Genomic DNA, 21,207 nt, shown 5'->3' with positions numbered 1-21,207 from the left:
ACCGCAAGGATCCATTAGGATTCTATCAAAGGGTAGAAATACCTGCAGAAATACTCATAAGATATTTTCTTATGTGTGAATAGAATGCAACAGAAAACATTTAGCTTTAAATATTTAATTTTGATCTCATTCATACTTTTGAGAAATTGTTTTTTTTTTCTCCAGTCACCACTGTAATAAATTAAAATAGCAATAATGGGAAATGGAAACAAATAATAATACAAATCAATATTGCATGAGTTCATGTTATCATAATACTGTACCTGAAACAATGAATCAGTCCTCCATTGGTCAAAGAGCTCAATCGTCAATCGCTGTTGTCACAGAAATGGACATTTGTTTTCTTTTCTCGTTGTTGTATTTCTGACTGCCGACACATCCATAGATTTCCCACTCTCCTATTTAACTGAAGTGTCGTCTGCTGAGGGAGTCAAAGCTGAACAATAAGAACAAACAAAAGGTTTATATGTTATTTTCATGATTCTAATTGGTTAAATTTAGATTTTTTTTTTAATGTGGTGCCATGTACTTACCTATGCTTGCAGGGTCCACAATCTGGACTGGAATGGCCTGTCCGTCCTCTAACAAGATCTGTGTGATGCCACCTTCAGTCACTGAGGTCACACTCACCAGCTGGCTCATGCTGAGCAGGGTCGGGGGGTCACACAGAGATATGCTTTCACCAGCACTGCCACTTGACTGGAGGAACTGGGACGGACTCAGCAGAACAGGCTGTGGAGGTGCAGGGCTGGACAGCTCTGGGGCTTCTGGTGGTGGTGGGGGTGTAGGTTGGGCAGTGTCTTCAACTGGACACAAGGTAGGCCAGGGTTCACCAATCTCGGTCCTGGAGGGCCGCTGTCCTGCAGAGTTTAGCTCCAACCCCAATTAAACACACCTGAACCAGCTAATCAGGGTCTCACTAGGCATACTAGAAACTTTCAAACAGGTGTGTTGGAGCTGGTTGGAGATAAACTCTGCAGGACAGCGGCCCTCCAGGACCGAGATTGGTGAACCCTGAGGTAGGCTGTATCTGGATGGCCTATCAGACAAGAGGAGAGCACTCTTAAAGGATAAGTTTGCCAACCAGCTTTGTCCCAGGCAACAGGGAACATTTTTACAAATGAAGCCAGGCAAGTTTTTATGAACAAACATTCTTCCATTAACGTTAATAGAACATTTGTTCAAAGTTAAAGGACAAATTCGGTATTTTACACTTAAAGCCCTGTTTACAGATCGTTTCTGATGAAATAGAACGGTTAAGATTAAATGTTGGACAAATGCTGCTGTCCCGAGAATTTTAGGTTTCTTTCGCTTTCCCCCCCACCAGTAGACTGGGTGTATAGGTGCACTGGAACACTCCTTCCGTGAAACTCACCGAGTGGTCAGGGGTGTTCACTGATATGCTCACACAAAAATCGCTGCAAAAGATGCTTTCCAACAGGTGTTTTACCATTCGTTGTAAAACTGTGGACCTATTTTTCCAAACGTCTCACACCCGTACTTCTTCCGTTGAGAGCTTGAATAATAGACACTCCAGCCCAGTTGGTGGCGATAATGCACCTTTGCAAGCAAACCACTGGCATTTCATTGTTTGCGATCCGCCGTAAAAAAAAAAAAAAAACAACAAGAGGAAGAAGAAGAAAACAACCCCTGAACCCCATTTCAGTTTCCGGCGCGGAGTAATACCGTACCTCACAGCACATCCAATGCAAGTCAATGGAGTTGGACAAAAACTACGATAAAACCTGTTGGAAAGCATCTTTTGCAGCGATTTTTGTGTGAGCATATCAGTGAACACCCCTGACCACTCGGTGAGTTTCACGTCTTTGTAAACGAAAGTTTAATGCGTTTTAGGAAGGAGTGTTCCAGTGCACCTATACACCCAGTCTACTGGTGGGGGGGAAAGCGAAAGAAACCTAAAATTCTCGGGACAGCAGCATTTGTCCAAAATTTAATCTTAACCGTTATATTTCATCAGAAACGATCTGTAAACAGGGCTTTAAGTGTAAAATACCGAACTTGTCCTTTAATGTTTTTAAATAATGTTCTCAAAACTTTAGCACAAAAAAACGATGATTTTTTTCTGAAATATTTTAGTTGGATGTTTATCTAACATTTTTTTAAATGTTACAACTTGTTTCAGAATGTTCAGAGAACATTCAAAAGTAACCTTCACATAATGTTTGCAAAATTATAAAATTAAATGTTCCCTTAACGTTTGCATTAACCAACAAAAGTTTTTTAAAATTATGTTTTGAAAGCCATGAAATAACGTTTTCATTAGTTAATGGGAACATTAACAAAAAGTTCAAAACAAAAATGTATAAAAAATTATTACATAATCAGGTTTTCAAGCATTTAATTTTAATGGTTTATTTATTTCTTCAATTATACTATCAGAACAGTTGATCACCCTGAAACTTTTTACATTTATACAGAAATTAAAAACTTAAAAAAAGAATGCATTAATTTAATGAATTTAATTTAATGATCCATATAAAAAATTATCATTTCAGGACAGGGTCACCTGGAGATGTGCAAAGATCTTGGGCTGCAGTGAGGTGAGAGAGCTGAAGAGCTGCACAGCCTCTGGAGAAAGAGTGTCACTCTCTTCCAAGAGTCCTTGGATACTGTCAATATAACAGCAGTACACTAGATTCTGTGGCAGGGTAAACTATGCTTATACTTGGACTACAGGTATGTGCTTTCTTTTTGAGGCAGGACCTTTCCTCTACTCTAAATTGTGTTGAATGATTCCAAGATTATAGTTTTAATAATGTCGGTTTTCAAACAATATTTCAACAGTATTTTACCATCCACAGTAGCAGGAGTCAGGGTCAAAGTCTCTGGAAGCAGGTTATTAGCCTCTGCTTTCCACTGCAGCAACAACAAAAACATAAAAATAAATGCTTACTACAGAAAATGGTTGGCCAATCTAATGCTTTACAAACATGTTTTCTGTTCACACCTCTGTATCTGAGGCAGCCAGTGGTCCCGCCGTCAGCTGAAGAGCTTTCTGAGCCTCATGGATATGGTTCTTGATGTCATTGACAGTGGGAAAGTAACACAGGCACTTCCTCTGACTTGAACATCTCATGTTCCACAAACCTCCTGCCAGGGCGTTCACAAAGCAATGGTAAATATTCTTCCAGCAAAGAAAACCAAGGAGATTTGAAACCATCTGAGTCATACCTGAGCTGCTTGCAGACAGTGTAAACTTGGTTATGACCTTGTGCTACCAACTCACAGATCTTCTCTTGCACGAGCGGGTGTAGTAGAGAGGGTAGGGACGCCCCATCCTCCATCGTGACATCCTGCATGGCTTCACTGTCCAGCTCCTCTGTCTCTTCATCTTCATTTTGTTCTTCCTCTGCAAAGCAGATCTGCTCTGGAAGTGGAGGCGGGTTTGCAGTGTCCACGTCATGGTACAGGTGGGCTTTCTCTGTAGGGAGCTGGGTGTAATACCAGTCTTGGCTTTGTAGAGTATGTTTTGATTCGTTTCTTGCTCTGACCCTTTTTTAGGTTGAACGCCCTTCCTCCGTGGACCAAACTGGCATTCCATCACAATGGCTCTGCTCCCTTAAAACCATATTAAAGATCAAGATAAAATGACTTTGTGTGCATATTGTAAAACCATTACTTTTTCTGCAACAACAGCATTCAATCAAGGCTTAAGAACAAGGCATGTTCCGCCTTGACATGCAACTTGCTATTGCAAGCATTCTCATTCTAGAAACAATTTGATTGAACAAAAATCTGGACAAATTAGTATGGAAGCTTGTTTACGCCATAGAATAAAAAATAAAAAAGGGTAATTGTGACTAGGGTAATTATCTCACAATTCAGACTTTTTTTCATGCAATTGCGAGTTGACATCTCGCAATTCTGACTTTTTTTCTCAGAACTGTGTGATATAAACTCGCATTTGCAAAATATAATGTCAGAAATGTAAAAAAAGTTAAAAAATAAATAAAAGTCAGACTTTTCTCAGAATTGCAAGTTTATATCTTGCAATTCTGACTTTATTTCTCATAATTGCAAGTTTATAACTGTGAGATAAAAAGTCGCAATCATCTCTTAAATTGTTTTATTCCATAATGATTTGGTCTGTTTTTTAAATTTTTATAAGTGAAAGTTTTGTCCAAAAAAAATAAAATAATAATTTTTATCCATTTTCTACTGGACAAACCTCACACCCACGCAGTCTTAGAGCCCAGTTTGGTGCCCCTGGTGGTAATGGCTTCACTGGGGGTTCAAATACATCAGGAGAACTGAAAGAAATGGGAAAACATTTCAATAAAACTGTCAATAATTTAAGATACACTTAAACTCCAGGAATGGGGCATGGCCTGAAGCAGTTTTCTTGTTGTTCAAGCAAGGGATAAATTGAGCCAGAACAGGAGTTTAATTGGGTAGTTTGTTTGTCAACCCATTCCATATGCATATGAATGCTTTTTACTAATCCAGTACATATTTTCCAGCTCCATTTAGCTCCATATTTGCGCAAGACTTGTAAAATCTGTGTTCAAATAAGTGTTTTTCAACATTTAAAACAAATCGGCTGTTCCAAAAAAAAAAAAAAAAAAAAGCATGTAGTTTATAATAAAGAAAAATGGTAATAAAAAGCAACAAACACAATAGTGCAGATAAACTATGGGTGCCATCATCTTTTGTGGATGTGATGATTGACTGCTGTCTTTTCTCCACAAAGATTCCTATTTAACAGAACAGAAAGAAATGGCAGAACCGGACAGCAGCCAATTTCCTTCATTGTTCTTTTCATTTTTTGTTTATTTTATTAGTTCTATTTCATTTCTTCATTATTAGATGTTAACTACTACACATACACACACACTCACCAGCCACTTTATTAGAGGACATTTGAGTGTAGTGAACTGATGATCTGAGATGATTTGAGCTTTATGACATTGTGCATTATCCTGCTGGAAGTATCCAACGGAAGATGGGTGCACTGTAAGGGATGGACATGGTCAGCAACAATACTCAGGTAGGCTGTGGCATTTAAACAATGCACACTTGGTACTAAGGGACCCAAAGTGTGCAAAGAAAATACCCTCACACCATTACATGCATTCAGAGATGCACTACTGCAGACCTTGGTTGTAACAAGTGGTTGCTGTTGCCTTTCAAAAGTGCTGATATAAGTCATATGACATCTGAAATGATGAGAGCAATCCAGCAGATTTCCACATGTGGCAGATTGTTCACCTATTAGAGAAAACTGCACATAACTTGAAATACTAGCTGTAAGCGCTGGTGTGGTGAGGGTTACTGCATGAACCCAAAAGAATCCCAGCACATCTTTGAGTGTGTCCTCCTCAGCCAAGCCAAGCAGCTATAGGGTGAAATAGGAGAAAAGCCAGGGACGGGAAATATCCACAACCAACCAAATGCTTCTTCACAGGCCGTACTCCAATAAAAGCGGCTTGTGTTCTAGTCTGTGGAGGCAGGAGAAGCCACCAGAGCAGTTGAGCACTGAACAAAATAAGACACTTTAGTGAACAAAAGAAATGAGTCAATGCAAGAATGGTATGTTCACTTTAAAGATGAATTTCAACACACAGATTCATTCATGAACCCAACAGTGATGCTGGCCTTAACAAACACAACTACATACACACAAAGATGAGTAATATATATATATATACACACATACATGTATATACACAGGGATGGGCAGTATTTCAGATACATGTATTTAAAATACGTATTTGAAATACAAAATACTATTTTGTATTTTAAAGCCTTTGGAAAAAATCAAATGTAATTTGTATTTAAATACATTTAAGATGAGTATTTTTGTATTTTCAAAATACATAAAATACTTTTTGCCAGTCAACCTCTATCAGGGTACTGATTTTGTGCATCAACTAGTTCAGACATTCACTTGCTCAACATTGGATCAGCAATTTTTTTCTTTTCTTTTGAGAATGTCATGATCAATTCTACTTGTTGATTAAAGTTAAAATAGTGCATTATTTACTTCAGTTAACATGAAAGAATAAAAGAAAGACTAGTTAATTTTTGTCAAAGGTGTTTAAAGCATTACTGCATGTTAGGGCTGGGTGATATGACACTACGTATCATAGAGATGATATAAAGTTTGAATTGATGGAACTTTTTCTAAATAGTTTACATAGATGGGCCTATTTGTGGTAAGCAAATTTATTCGTGCAGCTTTTAGTGGGCAGGAATTACTGGAACGTTGGCGTGGAAAAAGAAGCACTGATGAATGATACTCCACAAAAATCTTCAGCTTTTAGTTTTATTGTACATAAAAAATAATAATCAAAAAGGGGTAAATAGTGTCAAATGTATCTAAATTAATTCTAATTTTAAATTTTAGATACACTTTCTAATTTTAATAAACTTATGGAAACAAATCAACTTTACATAAAATAAACATAAAATTACTTAAAAAGCATTGGACTACCTGCAAAAAAAAAAAAAAAAAAAAAAAAAAACCTCAAAAGTGTTTGAAATCCAGTTTATGCTGTGGAATCAAACCTAATATTGAGAATTGTGACACCATGATAACCATGAGATTTTGGTCATATCGCCCATCCTTATTCTTTGCTAGTAGAAAAGGTTCCCACAGTTTTACATACAGTATGAATTTTTTAATAGTGTTCACCACAAGTAATAGACTACATTGTAACCAGAAATAAGTATATAAATGGCTGCTATTTTGCATAAATTTATTTGTAATTGCCAGAAAGAAAGAAAGAAAGAAAGAAAGAAAGAAAGGGCAGAGATGTGGTTAAGAATGAAAAGTCAGTAGGCCTATGTAGTTTCTTCATTCACTGTGGCCTATCCCTGCACTGGATGGCCAATGTCACATGTATTTTGCGTATTTTCAAAATACAAAATACTGTATTTGTATTTAAATAATTTTTTTTCACACAGCATTTTGTATTTGTATTTAAATACATTTTTCACGCAGTATTTTGTATTTGTATTTTAAATACATTTCCATGTATGTATGCCCATCTCTGCACCCCGATTATTATTATACAGTACACCCATTTATTTTGACATAAGGAAGCCTCAAGCAGTGAGCATGTGATTTACATACTCTCGCGATGTATCCTGAGATCAATCCACACGAGATTTTCGGCGGATGTTGATATTTTGATCCGGATTTCTGTACAGTCGTTTCTCACCGAGGCCGTACGATCTGCGTTATTGCATATATTTGAGTAACGTGTGCGAAACGCGGTCTTTCTCGGCGCTTCTTTCGGGAAGCAAAGAGGCCGAGGCGGAGGGCGATGATGGAGGACTTTGATGAGATATACGAGGAGGAGGAAGAGGAAGAAGAGGACGAGGACAGGGCCGCGGAGGAGCAGCTGCTCAAATACGCTCCGGACCCGGTGGTAGTGCGCGGATCCGGGCACGTCACTGTGTAAGACTCCCGTCAGCCCTGGATCTATTCATATATAGATGATTAATCTACACTGATCACACCTGAGCTATTAGGAACTCAGTGCTCATTTAGAGACTCATAAGACATGCTAAGTATCAATACAACCGCTTAAGACAAATGGTAGTAGTTTTAATGACAAGTCCCAAAACGGTTTAACAACCTAAAAAAATATTTTGAATGTTCGGATGTGCATACAATTCCCCTAAGAAATTGACAACTGACTATTATTTTGTGTTCATTAGCAAAAGTAACGTTAAGTTATACGGGTTTGGCATTACGCAAGAGTAAGTAAACGATTAAACTTTCATTTTTAGTGAACTACGTCTATTACAAGGATTTTCTATCTTTTAGATGCCACAGACACCCAAATATGACAGTTCTCGTGCGAGGGACCTTGGATAAAGTCCTAATTTACACTGTGAATCTAAAATATTTTTGGGCGAATGTTTTCTGTTAAGCTACATTATTACGTTTCTACACATTATAGTACTGTACTGTTGGATTGATTATTTGTTTATTCATTATTTACATATCATTATTAAATATTCACTTATTAATTTATATATTATTACATATATTTTTATTTATTTTAATCCTTTTATTATTATTATTTTTACATGTTGTACACCGTTTTTCTCTAAACCTTTCTCTTTTTTTTGCTACCTGGTCTAGTAAAATAAACTTTATATTATATAGTCTATTACAAAAATATAGCATATTACAGTAAGTCTACTTGTGCCTTTGTCGAAACTCAAGTTTGAGAAATTAAAATCACAATATTTTAAATATTTTTTTTCTTTCCTGTAGGTTTGGACTGAGCAATAAATTTGAGTCTGAGTTTCCCTCAGCCCTTACGGGAAAGGTAAGTGTGATTTCAGTGGCTTTTTCATCTCAAGGAACTACAATTAAATGTAGAATTATTCACTTCTAATCCCAGTGAGAAGTGAAAAGCCCCAGAGAAGTCTGTCATTACTGGCATTCATGACTGTTACGTTATAGAATGTTTGAAATAACTACCCCAACATTTTTGTCGAGCAAAAACAAGATGTTTAGTAGAATGTTCAAGCTGCGCTTTTCCACGTAACTAGTTGTTAAGCTCGAAAGTGTGTATTTTACAATGTGGTGACACACACAATTCTGAGGTCTGACGTGAGTTCTACTTGACTGCTTCGTTTGTTGATTTACAGGTTGCACCGGAAGAGTTCAAAGCCAGCATAAACCGGGTGAACGGCTGTCTGAGGAAGGCTCTCCCGGTGAATGTGCGCTGGCTGCTGTGCGGCTGTCTCTGCTGTTGCTGTACTCTGGGCTTTAGTCTGTGGCCGGTCATCTGCCTTAGCAAGAGGGTGAGTTTGTTCAGAGTCACCTCGAGGGATGTTCCAGGTTTAAAAGAAGCTTAGCTTTATCAAAAGCATTTGTGGTATGCTGTCAATTTCCTGGGAAAATGAGTTAAACCCATTCTTCAGTTTGGAAAAGCGCAAATATTGGATTTACAGAAATGAATTTACAATGGAAATCTATAGGTTAGGAATGTGGTGTAATTTTTTGCATTCGATATTGACAGTTTTGCAGGTCAGACAAGTTTTAATTCAATAGAATTAATAGTTACACTTTACAACAATGTTAAGTTTGTTAACATTAGTTAACATTAACAATTAAAAATACTTTTAAAACATTTGTAAATCATAGTTAATGTTCATTTCAACATTTGCCAATACATTGATAAAATTAAAAGTTATATCTGTTAATATTATTTACTGGACCAGACTGAGCTAACATGAACTAACAATGAACATTTGTATTTTTATTAACTAACGTTAACAAATATAACTAATTATCTAATGGGACCATTTTGTAAATAAGCTTTACATTTTATTTTTTTCTACAAAGTGAGGGACAATATTTTCTTTGATAATTGACTGCAGTAGATGGGGTCAGTAAGATTTAAAAAAAAAAAAAAAAAAAAAAGATTTCTATATTATCACAGTTTCCACCAGAAATATTAAGTAGCACAACTGTGATTTAATAAATTGAATAAACTAATGCATTGATAATAAAACTAAATTTTAATTGAGCACCAAATCAGCATATTAGAATGATTTCTAAAGGATCATGTGACACTGAAGACTGCTGAAAATTCAGCTTTGACGTCACAGGAATAAATTAAAATTTAAAATATAATAAAAATTGTTAACATATTAAATATTATAACAATATTACTGTTTTTACTTGTATTTTTGATCAAATAAATGTAGCCTAGGTGAGATGACTTTCAAAAACATTTTAAAAAATCTTACCAACCCCAAACTTTTAAAAGGTAAGGATACATTATAGAACATAACTTCTCCTGTCTTGAGTTGTGCTGAATAGTGTTTTTTTCACCAATAGACACGCAGATCCTTAGAGAAGCTATTGGAGTGGGAAAACAGCAGATTGTATCATAAGGTACGTAGAAGGTCGTGCGTTTGTTTGCAGTTTGTATATTACCGTCAGGTGCTAATTTTACGACATGCCCTCTGTTCATTTAGCTGTGTTTGCATTGGAGGCTCAGCAAAAGGAAGTGTGAAACCAACAACATGATGGAATATGTAAGCCAACTACAAACACGCACCCCAAACTATTTGAGCTCTTCCAAACTGAAAAGTGTAAATTCACCTCCACCGTTTCTCTCCATCCTATTTATAGGTCATCCAAATAGAGTTCCTTCCCAAGATTCCCATCTTCCGGCCGGATTAGCAGTGGCGGGCCAGAGCTCATCCCTCCGGCGTGGTCTTCCTGAGGTGCCTTTCTCCGGTACTGTCATGGTTCTATCATGTGGCCTCGTCTCTTTTCCCTCCACACTCTTGAGCAAGAGACTCGCCTCACGTCTGAGCGCCACTCACAGCACTCCTCACCGAGAAAGCACTGTTTACAACCCACAAACACACATACTGAGGCACACGTCTGTGCCGTTTTGGTTTCGCGAGTGCATGAATACACACAGAGGGACCTTTACTGTCACATGACTACACGGAGCCTGCGAGGAGGCCACGGAAAGTAACGTCTGAAGCTGGAAACGTCTACTATACCTTAATCACATCACAGTCTGCACACTAGCTAAGCGACTTCCTGTTTGCCGACAACATCACTGTGGAGCGAATCAGTGAAGAATGGCTTGAGGGAGTGGCGGCTGTAGAATTAAACCTTTCCTGTTAATTAAAAAAAAAAAAAAGATGGATGGTAGGAACGATTAATGCGGATTTTCAGTTAGCGGAAAGCCAAATGGATATGGTCAATGCACAATACATAGTTCTCCATCTCTCCTTATCACAAATCATCATCTATATACAAAGACAATCAAACACTGACTGTGCCACGCACCATCTAGACTCTTGACGGGACTTTTGAGTCTAGTGGAAGTCATGGATCTGATGCGGTCCAAGTGCACCGATGGGTAGTGACGCAGCATAGATTAGATTTCTTTTGCTGGGTTTTTTTTTGGAGCATTTTTTTATCTTTGTTTACTTGCTCAGTTTAAAAAGACGAGCAGCGAATGTTCGTCTCTTGATGGTGATTGTTTCCGTCTGTCCCTGAGATATTTTGTTTTTCATTTTGTTCACAAGTGAGACAAATCAAAACATTTATAGGTTTGTTGGGTCATTGGAAAAATTAAACAATTTATTTGAACGAATTATTGAGAGTCAAACTAAATAATAAAATAAAATACTAAATAATAATAAAATATGAACCCACAAACGTAGGATTTTCTCCAGGGCAGAAAGACATTCTTTCTATTTTCACTTTATTTTTTTCATCTTTGTTTCAATCCTGGGTCAGGTGTGAAGACTAAGCAAGTCCTATGCAGGCATTTTCTCTTAGTGAACTATACTTGTGTAAATGTATCCAATTGTAGGTTAATAAAACCGTTATGTCCCAATACTCAATAAGACAATTGGTCCTATTAGGTCTCAAAACCTGAAATTTATGAAATGTCTGTGTGTGTGTGTGAATACTGATATTATTACTGAAATTACAATGGCCCTATCTCGTCTGATGTCATCCTAAATCCCAGGGACATCCGTCTTTATTTTTCAAAAAATATTTCAGTGTATTTATGTACAATGTGTGTACAGAAATAAAACATGCCCAACTTGATTTTTGTTTTTTCCATTTACTTCTGAATTCATGCCTATATTTTTACGTCTATATAGTATAAACATAAATGTAAATACCATAGCTTTAAATTGAGTAAATAAATACCATAGGTTTAGTTTTTTAGTGGGAAAGCATCATTAAAATGTCTTCTGAGAATGAAAACACCTAACTGTATCCTCACAATTTCAAAATTATGCTGCTATTATTAGATAATGCAGTGAGCTGTGCACAATTTAAAAACCAATAGTTGCGTCTTTAACTTTAAATAGGTACAAAGTCAATGACAGTCATCTCTCAGACACAGTTAAACATCTATATTGTAAAAGACATCAGATACAGACAGCGAATTTAGACAGTGAAGACAGTGCATTGAAGCAGCTCTCACTCCTCCCATGTGTCTCCATATATATTCTTCTTCCCTGTTTACAAAAAAAGAAATATATATATATATACACATCATGTAAGCAAAAAAGGATTGATTTTTTTTTTTTTACTAATACAAGTACAAAACACTATTCTTATATATATATATATATATATATATATATATATATATATATATACATACATACATATATATATATATATATATATATATATATATATATATATATATATATATATATATATATATATATATATATATATATATATATATACATGCATACATACATACATATACATATATATATATATATATATATATATATATATATATATATATATAATTTTTAACAATAATTTTAGGGTCAGTACAGAATTAATATTTTTATTCAGCAAGGATGCATTAAATTGTAACACAATTTTTTTTTTTTTTTAATAAATTCTGTTCTTTTGTACTTTCTATTCATCAAAGAACCCTGAAAAAGTATTCAGTTTCCACAAAAATATTAAGCAGCACAACTTTTTTCAACATTGATAATAAGAAATGTTTTCTGAGAACCAAATCAGAATATTAGAATGATTTCTGAAGGATCATGGAGTAATGGCTGCAAAAATTTCAGCTTTGCCAGGAATAAATTCAGTTAAAAACAGTTACTTTAAATTGTAATAATATTTCACAATGTTACTGTTTTTACTGTATTTTTGATCAATTAAATGTGGTTTTGGTGAGCATGTGTGCTGTGTAACCGGTGTTCTCTCTAACCACTCTGATGTCAAAAGTCAGAAGTATTAAATTCTATATTCTCCATGTAAATTTGAGTTTTTAGTTTAGTGGACAAAACACACATGGGCTGTGTCTGAAATCGCCCCCTATACCCTTAAATAGGGCACTATTTGAGGGGACAGACATTTGTAGTGGTGTCCGAAATCATAGTGGACGTTATTGAGTGCATTCATTCAATCCCAGAATGCACCGCAATAACGAGAGTACAACTGATGTACCCTCAACTGCTAGAGAATACCCATAATGCACTGTGAGGGTAGTACTGAATGAATCATCCATCCATTAATTTTCCAAAAATGCATTAATTTTCCACTTGTCAAATGTGGGTACAGTGTAATATCACACAGGTAAAAATTCCTCTTTAATTTGTTATTAAATGTTTAATTAAGGTTTATACATAGTTTTCATGACAGAGTTCAAGATAAATCTTTTCATTTCTACTGGAGCGGTTTGCTAAGTTTCAAATGATTATTAAACAGCAAACACAAACTATGCAAAAGCGGCAGCCCGTCCGGTGAACTCAGTGTCCGAATTCACTCGTTTTCATTCACTCCTTCAAGTAAACTATTATTAGTGAACTACTGGTGGCGATTTCGAACACAGCTATAGTTAGGACGTTGGATAGTATATTGGCAGGTCTCACCTCTCTTGGCTGGGGTGGAATCCGCCGAAGACTTCGGCAGTGCGTCTGGTTTCTGAGTCATTGTGACTTCATAGTTTTCCCTGTTCTTACTCTGTAAGTCCTTATATAGAACATGTTTCTTCTGTGCATCCTCCTCAATGTAAGATGATTCTGCTGGATTCGAGGGAAGGTTTTAAATACCACACACTTTATGGCAGGGATGGGCAAACACTAGGTGCATTCACAACATGTAATTACCAGATTTCAACTTGTAAAATGCATTCACATCCTCGTAAAGCTCATAATTTCAACTAGGAAGCTGGGAATTTTTGTACAACAGAAGTAAGTCGGCTCTATATATAAGCCTCCCCTCGTGCTGATTGGGTAGATTATCTGAACGTGCTCCTCCCGAACTTTGTTTAAGGAGAACTCCGGTCAATTTTAACATTGAGCTCATTTTTTTGTACATTTGGAGTGCTGTCAGTACAGAGAACAACGACAAAAATCGGTGTTGCCTACACCGTGTTATCCTCTTTTTAAAATTTGCACCCTGTTGACTTCAATGGGGCAAGTTTTAAACCTGCTTTTAGCCTCTTAACATCCTTGATGTGTCATTACAAGTGCACAGGTCATGTGAGTGATTCCTTCGGAGTGAACGCGGGTCAATCTGACTGCAGTAGATGTGAAAGATATGAATAAAAATGATATTTATTTAGCCAGCGCTCATACCTGTATTTACATCCTGTTTTCGGTCAAAGTCCATAGTAATCGATTGTCGAGTTCATGCGCATTGGTTTAGTACCTATGATCATGCGCGTGAACTCGACAATCGATTACTATGGACTTCGACCGAAAACAGGATGTAAATACAGGTATTTGCGCTGGCTGAATAAACAACATTTTTATTCATATCTTTCACATCTACTGCAGTCAGATTGACCCGCGTTCACTCCGAAGGAATCACTCACATGACCTGTGCACTTGTAATGACACATCAAGGATGTTAAGAGGCTAAAAGCAGGTTTAAAACTTGCCCAATTGAAGTCAACAGGGTGCAAATTTTAAAAAGAGGATAACACGGTGTAGGCAACACCGATTTTTATCGTTGTTCTCTGTATTGACAGCACTCCAAATGTACAAAAAAATGAGCTCAATGTTAAAATTGACCGCAGTTCTCCTTTAATAAAACATAATTTACGGTAATTACGACATGGTGTGAACGCCGCAACTGTCCTGTAGAGTTTAGCTCCAACCCTGTTAAAAACTCACCTGTCTGTAGCTTTCTAGTAATCCTGAAGACTTTGATTGGTTCAGGTGTGTTTGATTAGGGTTGGAGCTGAACTTTGCGGTACAGTGACCCTCCAGAATAGTTTGAGGAAAAACAGCCTAAGTAATAACTAAGATCTGCAGCAAATGTTAAGGGTAATAAGACCTAGAGCAGTTTTTAATTCAAATAAATGATGGCACTTTAACTTGCCTGTAATTTGGGTGCCAGAGTGGTTTGCTGAATGCATGGGGTTAGTGTGAGTGAAATCACTAGCATAGGAGGCCGACTGATCCCTCTGATCATCAAGCTGAAACACTGGCTCAAAATCGGCTTTGTTTGGATCACTCAACCCTGGCTGCTCACTAGTAAACCTGGAAAAAAAAAAGGTTTCCAAAACATCACTCCTTTTATTTAAAATTACGATAAAATGGAAGGAGCAACTGATCTTTTGTTCTGCATTGTTAGGCCCTGTTTACACCTGGTATTAAGATGCGTTTTGTTCGATCGGATCACAAGTAGTCGAGGGAGACCCATTCCCGTTTACACCTGGTGTTTTAATCCGTCTCTTTTGTCCACTTTCAACCACTTCTGTCCTAATTTATTTAAATGAAGGCTCTACGGGTGGGTAAATGTATAGTTTTTTTCAGATCTTTCGATCTAATGGACAAAATAAGCTCACGTGATTTACATATGAATGCGCCCAGAGAGGACTGAAAACACACGGAGAGCAATAGCTTTTTGTTTCTGCTCTGATAGCCGCAAGACCATGTCAAACGCTGTAAATGCGTGTTAGAAATCAGGAATGGTGAGAGAACATTGTGCTTGGTATGTTTTTCGTCTTCAAACCAAACTTGGGTCTCCAGCTGACAAAGTTTAAATCCCGTCTGGCTAGTGCGCTTCCCATAATGTTTAAGCGTTAGGTCAGTAGGAGGAGAGTAGGCAGTCTTGTGTGGCTATTCAAACACATTCGACCACATGAGCGTTTACACTATGAAAGCAATCCAGTTGAATGCGTTTTCGACTACCTCTGGAAGTGGTCGAAAGTGGACAAGCTCCAAATGTTTTAGACCTCATTTGCACCTGCATAGCGTCGTCCACTTGTGATCCGATCGACCAAAACGCATCTTATTACCAGGGCCTGAGATGTAGGCATTACACTCAAAAATGGAGGTGTACAAAAGGTATATAAAAAGTCCGGCATACGTCAACAGTCATTTTCACCAGAAGGTCCAGTTATGACATTTAGATTAAACATTATGTGCTTACTTTGGTGGTCGGTGGTGCTGTTTCTGTCTCAGTGCCTCCCCTAGTGGTGAATTCTCCAAGCTCATAAACTTCTCCTGGCATGTCTTCATGTATGATATCTTCCCTCCGAGGTACCCACAAACACCAGCAACTAACACATACATGATGTACATACATATTTTTAACATTCAGTCTAACAATAAACCATCTCACAGTTACAGCGACAGTAAATTTTACTCACAAGCTACTTTAGGCAATGATCCAAATCTGCCAGAGGACGTAAGAGCTCCTATAAAAATGAAATCAAAACATTTACATTATTGTTTAAAGGTTTACTTTCGGGTAAGATTTTTAACAAACCCACCTCTAGAAATAAGGAACTGAGTGAAGGCCATGCTGGTGGCAGATATAGGGAGAGCTGTATGTAAAGGCAGAAACATTTATCAGTTATGATATCAATAAAGCCACAAGCATAATAATGGATAAAAACACTGAACATCTACTCACATCTGTACCAGAAGCTTTCCTGATTGCATTCCCTGAACACCTTCCTCTCTTCCTCAGTGGGGTTGTAGTCAATTCCAATGGGACCCTATATACACATATTGAAACATATCATGTTCATTTATATATTTTATTTACTATATATATATTTTATTTTATTTATGACTGTGCGGTTCATTTATTTATTTTATTATATTTTATTTACTGTATTATATATACAATATATATATATATATATATATATATATACACACACACACACATATGAATATCAAGTTTTCTACAGCTATCTAAATGTGATTAATATTTTAAAATTTTTTACAGCATATGTAACATTTATTTATTTATTAAATAATATCAATAATAACATAGTATAATAGTACTATAATAATAATATTACAGTAATAATAATATCCAGAAAATTGTATAATGGTAAGACAGATGATATCTAGCATGCATTATGATGAGGTCTACTGATTATGTGACGCAACAGTGGAGACCAACAGCATTCAGCATTACAATGCATAACCTGGCAAATAATCTATCCTTTTCTGTATTTTTAAGTGATATTCTGTTACCAAACACACCAAGGCTGCATTCCTTGGGCGTTCAGGGTCCGCTGGAGACTGCTGGGACATTGTGCATCCTATGTCTTTGGCTGTTGCTCTCTCTCCAGTTGTTAATGTCAAATCTACGGGAACCTTCTTCCTCGACTGTGCGGTAGGAGTTCATGGTGACCAGCTGTCAGTGCCATCATGCGGTTTGACATGGAATAGCGTCTACAACTTTGTTGTAATTTTTGCCTAATCTCAAAATGGTCGTAAAACATTAATACACAATTTTACACCAAACTATACGAACGCGTTTTTCAAGTAAAATAACATATTGGGTCATCATCGACGAACTTCAGGTCGTCAGGTAACGTACAACCTTGTAGTGTGAATGCCTCAATGATGCCTGACGGGAATGCTGATATGGGGTCGAGTAGTAAATGTTTCTTGTCTAAATGTATGGGTTTTTTTTGTTTTTGTTTTTTTGCATTTTTTAATTTTCACAATGAACAAAATAACAACTAGAAGGATGCTACAAATACAGGTCTTCCATTTGTTTCATACATTTGAGTGAGTTACATAACAAGTCCATTTCCACCATCCTATTTTACATTTATGTGCTTCCAGTCTCTGGTCATGGGTCATTTTTTCCATTGCAAATATTTCCTCCATGATATTCCTCCATTGGTCCAGACTCAAAGGTTCACTTTTCAACCAATTCCTCGTTATAACTTTCTTACTTGATATCAGCATCACTTTGATTAGATAAATGTCTTCCCCTTTAACAACATCTTTAGTTAACAGGCCTAAATACAGAGTCAGTGGGTCATTCGGTATTTTGTAACCCAATTTTTTTTTCCATTTCTGTTACAATAGATTCCCAGTAGGGGCGAATTTTTATACATGACCAAAATACATGAGAATGATTGACATTGACATCCCCGCAGAGTCTCCAACACTGTTTTTTTTTTTTTTTTAACTGTTTACTTTTAATGAGGGGTGTAATAAAGTATCTCACCAAGTTCTTGGACACTATGGGAGAAAAACTGTTAATAGGTTAGCAGTAAGTAGGCTACCATATGGATTGTTGTAGCAGTGTGCGTTGTTAGATTTACCGGGTTAAATTGCAATTTTCTTGTTTTTAAAATTTGCTGTAAAATTTAAACATTGTTCTGTAAATATGAATTAGTACTGTATTTTTATAGAGTTAATCTGGCAACCTTAGCTGGCAGGATTTGTTTTTATTTTTTACAGTGCAGGCTTGATGAGCAGAAGAGTCTTCTTTCAAAACACATTAGAAAATCTCACTGACCCCAAACATTTAAATGGTAGGCTACTGAATGTCACTATGTATTAAGATATATATATATATTGTATGCTATTCTGACATTCTTTATCAGTGCTCTGGTGGTTTTAGAAGTGAAAACAGCTGGTGGCTCCATTAGTCTAAACTGGGAAATCAGTTATCGATCAGCTCCAAACAGAATTGTATTGCTCCTCTCCTTTTCAGGTCACAGGGTCTGTCTGTTTGTTATACTATTTTTAGCCTACATTCTATTTTTACTTTCATTTTTAGTGTAGACTGTTTATCAGTTTATCTAATGCATGATAAGAATAATAAACAATATTACTTCATGATAAGGAAATATTTATTTTGATATCAAACATTTAATACAAACCTTTAGATTAATCTGTGTTCATTTACAATTCTAAATTATATTCTTCATATCTGTGGATACACTAATTGTACTTTAAATAAACTTTGCAAAATATATCAAAACGTCAGTATTTTGTCTCTCTAGATTTGACATTTATAATAGGTGAAACCATGGTTTCCATTGTGACAAATTGCTCCATATGCTCTATTGGGGGATGCTGTCATAATATTCACATTCAGTCTTTTTAAAGTATCATTTTGATGCACAAAGTGTGAAAACTGGTTTCATATGATCTAATATAATTGATAGCTATGATTTTCAGTTACAGTAGTTGACACTTAATGAGTGCTTTTAAACCAGCAGAGAGCACTGCAATTTCACTCTGAAGTCACAACTTCCTCTTCAAAGAGAGATTTGGTGTAAGTGCATTGCTAGACTAATATAAGTCCTAATATGACATCTATATTAGGGACGATTGTTTCCCCCAGAGCCCTGTGAGGACTGGCCATTTGTCCAGGCAGTTTCCTTGCGTACAGGCCGACATTCTGGAATAGGCTCCAGCATCCTTGCATCCACATGTTTGGAAAATGGATGGATGGATGGATGAATGGATGTTTCCCCCATTGTCATAATAAAGATCTCATTCATTCAGAAACTGATTGTCATGTGATCCAGTGCGGATGCAGGGTCAACAGGAATGTTCATGTATTGATCAGTGCCCTAGATTCAGGGTTCACGCACACACACACACACACACACACACACACACACACATTCGTTTTTTGTCCTCAGTAGAGGACATTTTGCTTTTTTATTTCTCGGAAACCATACATGTCACAGTTGTAAATCTGGTATATGTCAAAGAGGGAATGGGCTGTTCAGTGATTCCCATTTTTGGGGATACAGCCTCTCATAGTTCTTTAAAAATGTCTGACCATTCACAGATCAGCTCATTTTATGGAAGAATACAATTAGGTAAGTTATTTTGGCAACTTTTAAATTCTTTTGTAACTTTTTTGTATTATATAAATGTAATATATTTTAAATTGAAATAGAGAAAGAAACATGTTACGACAAAGTTTTAAGTGTTATTTTAGTATCATTCATATATTTTTATGTTTTCTATTTTCATTTTAATTTAAGTTAAAGTTTTAGTCATTGTGTTGTGTTTTTGTCATTTTATTTATTCATTTTATTTTTCAGTTTTAATTTTAGTTTAGTGCATGTCAAACTAAATACAAATGAGAAGTGTTGTTTTTTGTTGTATGAAATGTAGTTTTTTTATATTTAATTTTATTTCAGTAACATAAATGAAAATGAGAAATATATTTTTAAATGAAATGTATTTTCTTTATATTTTATTTTATTTCAGTAACAAAAATGTTTTTTGAATGATTTTAGTTTTAAAGGGATAGCTATGTGTGTGTGTGCGTGTGTGTGTGTGTGTGATGTTTTTTGAAAATGCAGAATGTTTTCTGTTTCATATCCCAAACATTTCGCATAATGACTCCTTCGCAGTCATTAGCTGATGCCACATGTGGACACTTTGAACCATGTGCATAAATGGACACACACACACACACACACACACACACACACACACACACACACACACACACACACACACACACACACACACACACACAGACCCCCCTACCCAGAGTGTTATCACTGACGTGGTAAACCTTGTACAGGGGAATCCTAAAGGCTCTGCTGGGCATTTATAAATGAGAGGTTGTTGGACAGAGCCACTCTGAACAACAGCAGAACTGAAACAGATCACCTGGACACGTGTGTCTCATCGAGTGGTCTCCTTCAAGTGCTTGTGTTCATGGCTATAGTTTTGTCAGTTATGGTCTACAAGTAACTACCTGTGCACTGGCTTCAGGTGAGACAGGTAGAGAAGGAACACGGTTCAGACCATAGATAAGTCACGTATTGAACTCAGGCAGGTGAAGTGGGCTGAACATAACCACGCACGCGGCTGAAAGATTCGGAAGTGTTTGGACAGCTTTAGCTTTGAGAAACTACACCATCAGGTGAGTGCTTTGTGAAAATGCCGATATTAAATGATATTTTTAAAAACATTTCAAGTAATATATATGTGGTGACACTTTACAATAAGGTCGCATTAGTTAACGTTGGTTAATGCATTAACTTAATGATATTAACTAACAATATGTTTTAATGTGATAGTTAATAGTTCATAAAAATATGACTTTCATTGTTAGTTCAAGTTAACTCCATTACAAAAATTAATAGATACAACTTTTGATTTTAATAATGTTTTAGTAAATGTTGAAATTAACTAAGATTAATAAATGCTTTATAATACATAAATGATCTATTAATTCAAATCATCTATTGTCATTGAATTATATCATAGCTCTTATTATTGATTCTATGTTAACACACTTACCTTTTGTGACACTGCATTATTTAATCTAACACTTTCTATTATTCCAGCCAAATAGTTGTACCATTCTTTAAAAGCTTTAAAACAACAACATCCAAAAGATGTTGTACCATTTACACTAATATTTTAACATTCTTTTAATTTTTGCATATAGCCAATAACATAAGATGAGCCATGCACATAGTCATTCACATTCTGTTC

General features: G+C 36.1%; 2 protein-coding genes and 1 pseudogene across 4 annotated transcripts; 1 reads left to right on the top strand and 2 right to left on the bottom strand.

Moving 5' to 3' along the window:
- Positions 1–175: 175 nt before the first annotated feature.
- Positions 176–4,881, bottom strand: LOC307149439 (calcium-responsive transcription factor-like; annotated as a pseudogene). Its single transcript, XR_013824045.1, has 9 exons — positions 4,860–4,881; positions 3,466–3,579; positions 3,193–3,388; positions 2,969–3,111; positions 2,814–2,877; positions 2,528–2,622; positions 1,014–1,039; positions 534–844; positions 176–436 (listed from the first exon to the last, which is right to left on the bottom strand). The product of XR_013824045.1 is annotated as a calcium-responsive transcription factor-like (transcript).
- A 2,231-nt stretch (positions 4,882–7,112) lies between these two features.
- On the top strand, positions 7,113–10,241 carry chic2 (cysteine-rich hydrophobic domain 2). The gene is made up of 6 exons (XM_079856910.1): positions 7,113–7,423; positions 8,252–8,306; positions 8,632–8,787; positions 9,830–9,886; positions 9,970–10,029; positions 10,127–10,241. Exons 1-6 carry the CDS (start codon positions 7,290–7,292, stop codon positions 10,175–10,177), a joined length of 513 nt encoding a protein of 170 aa, XP_079713036.1. The 5' UTR covers positions 7,113–7,289; the 3' UTR covers positions 10,178–10,241.
- An 824-nt stretch (positions 10,242–11,065) lies between these two features.
- On the bottom strand, positions 11,066–17,106 carry LOC307150092 (OCIA domain-containing protein 1). 2 transcript variants are annotated; one of them, XM_079856885.1, is made up of 8 exons: positions 16,969–17,106; positions 16,385–16,469; positions 16,242–16,295; positions 16,119–16,166; positions 15,899–16,028; positions 14,843–15,003; positions 13,387–13,536; positions 11,066–11,994 (listed from the first exon to the last, which is right to left on the bottom strand). In XM_079856885.1, the coding sequence occupies exons 1-8, from the start codon at positions 17,017–17,019 to the stop codon at positions 11,957–11,959; spliced, it is 717 nt and encodes a 238-aa protein (XP_079713011.1). In that variant the 5' UTR covers positions 17,020–17,106; the 3' UTR covers positions 11,066–11,956. The 2 variants fall into 2 exon arrangements, with proteins under 2 accessions (XP_079713011.1, XP_079713010.1); XM_079856884.1 differs by having other exon boundaries at positions 11,233–11,994; positions 13,387–13,539.
- Positions 17,107–21,207: the final 4,101 nt, after the last annotated feature.

The sequence above is a fragment of the Squalius cephalus genome (assembly GCF_949319135.1).
Source record: "Squalius cephalus genome assembly, chromosome: 2".
NCBI lineage: Eukaryota > Metazoa > Chordata > Actinopteri > Cypriniformes > Leuciscidae > Squalius > Squalius cephalus.
The sequence above is the reverse complement of the archived record's forward strand: the minus strand, read 5'-3'. Positions and strand labels throughout refer to the sequence as shown.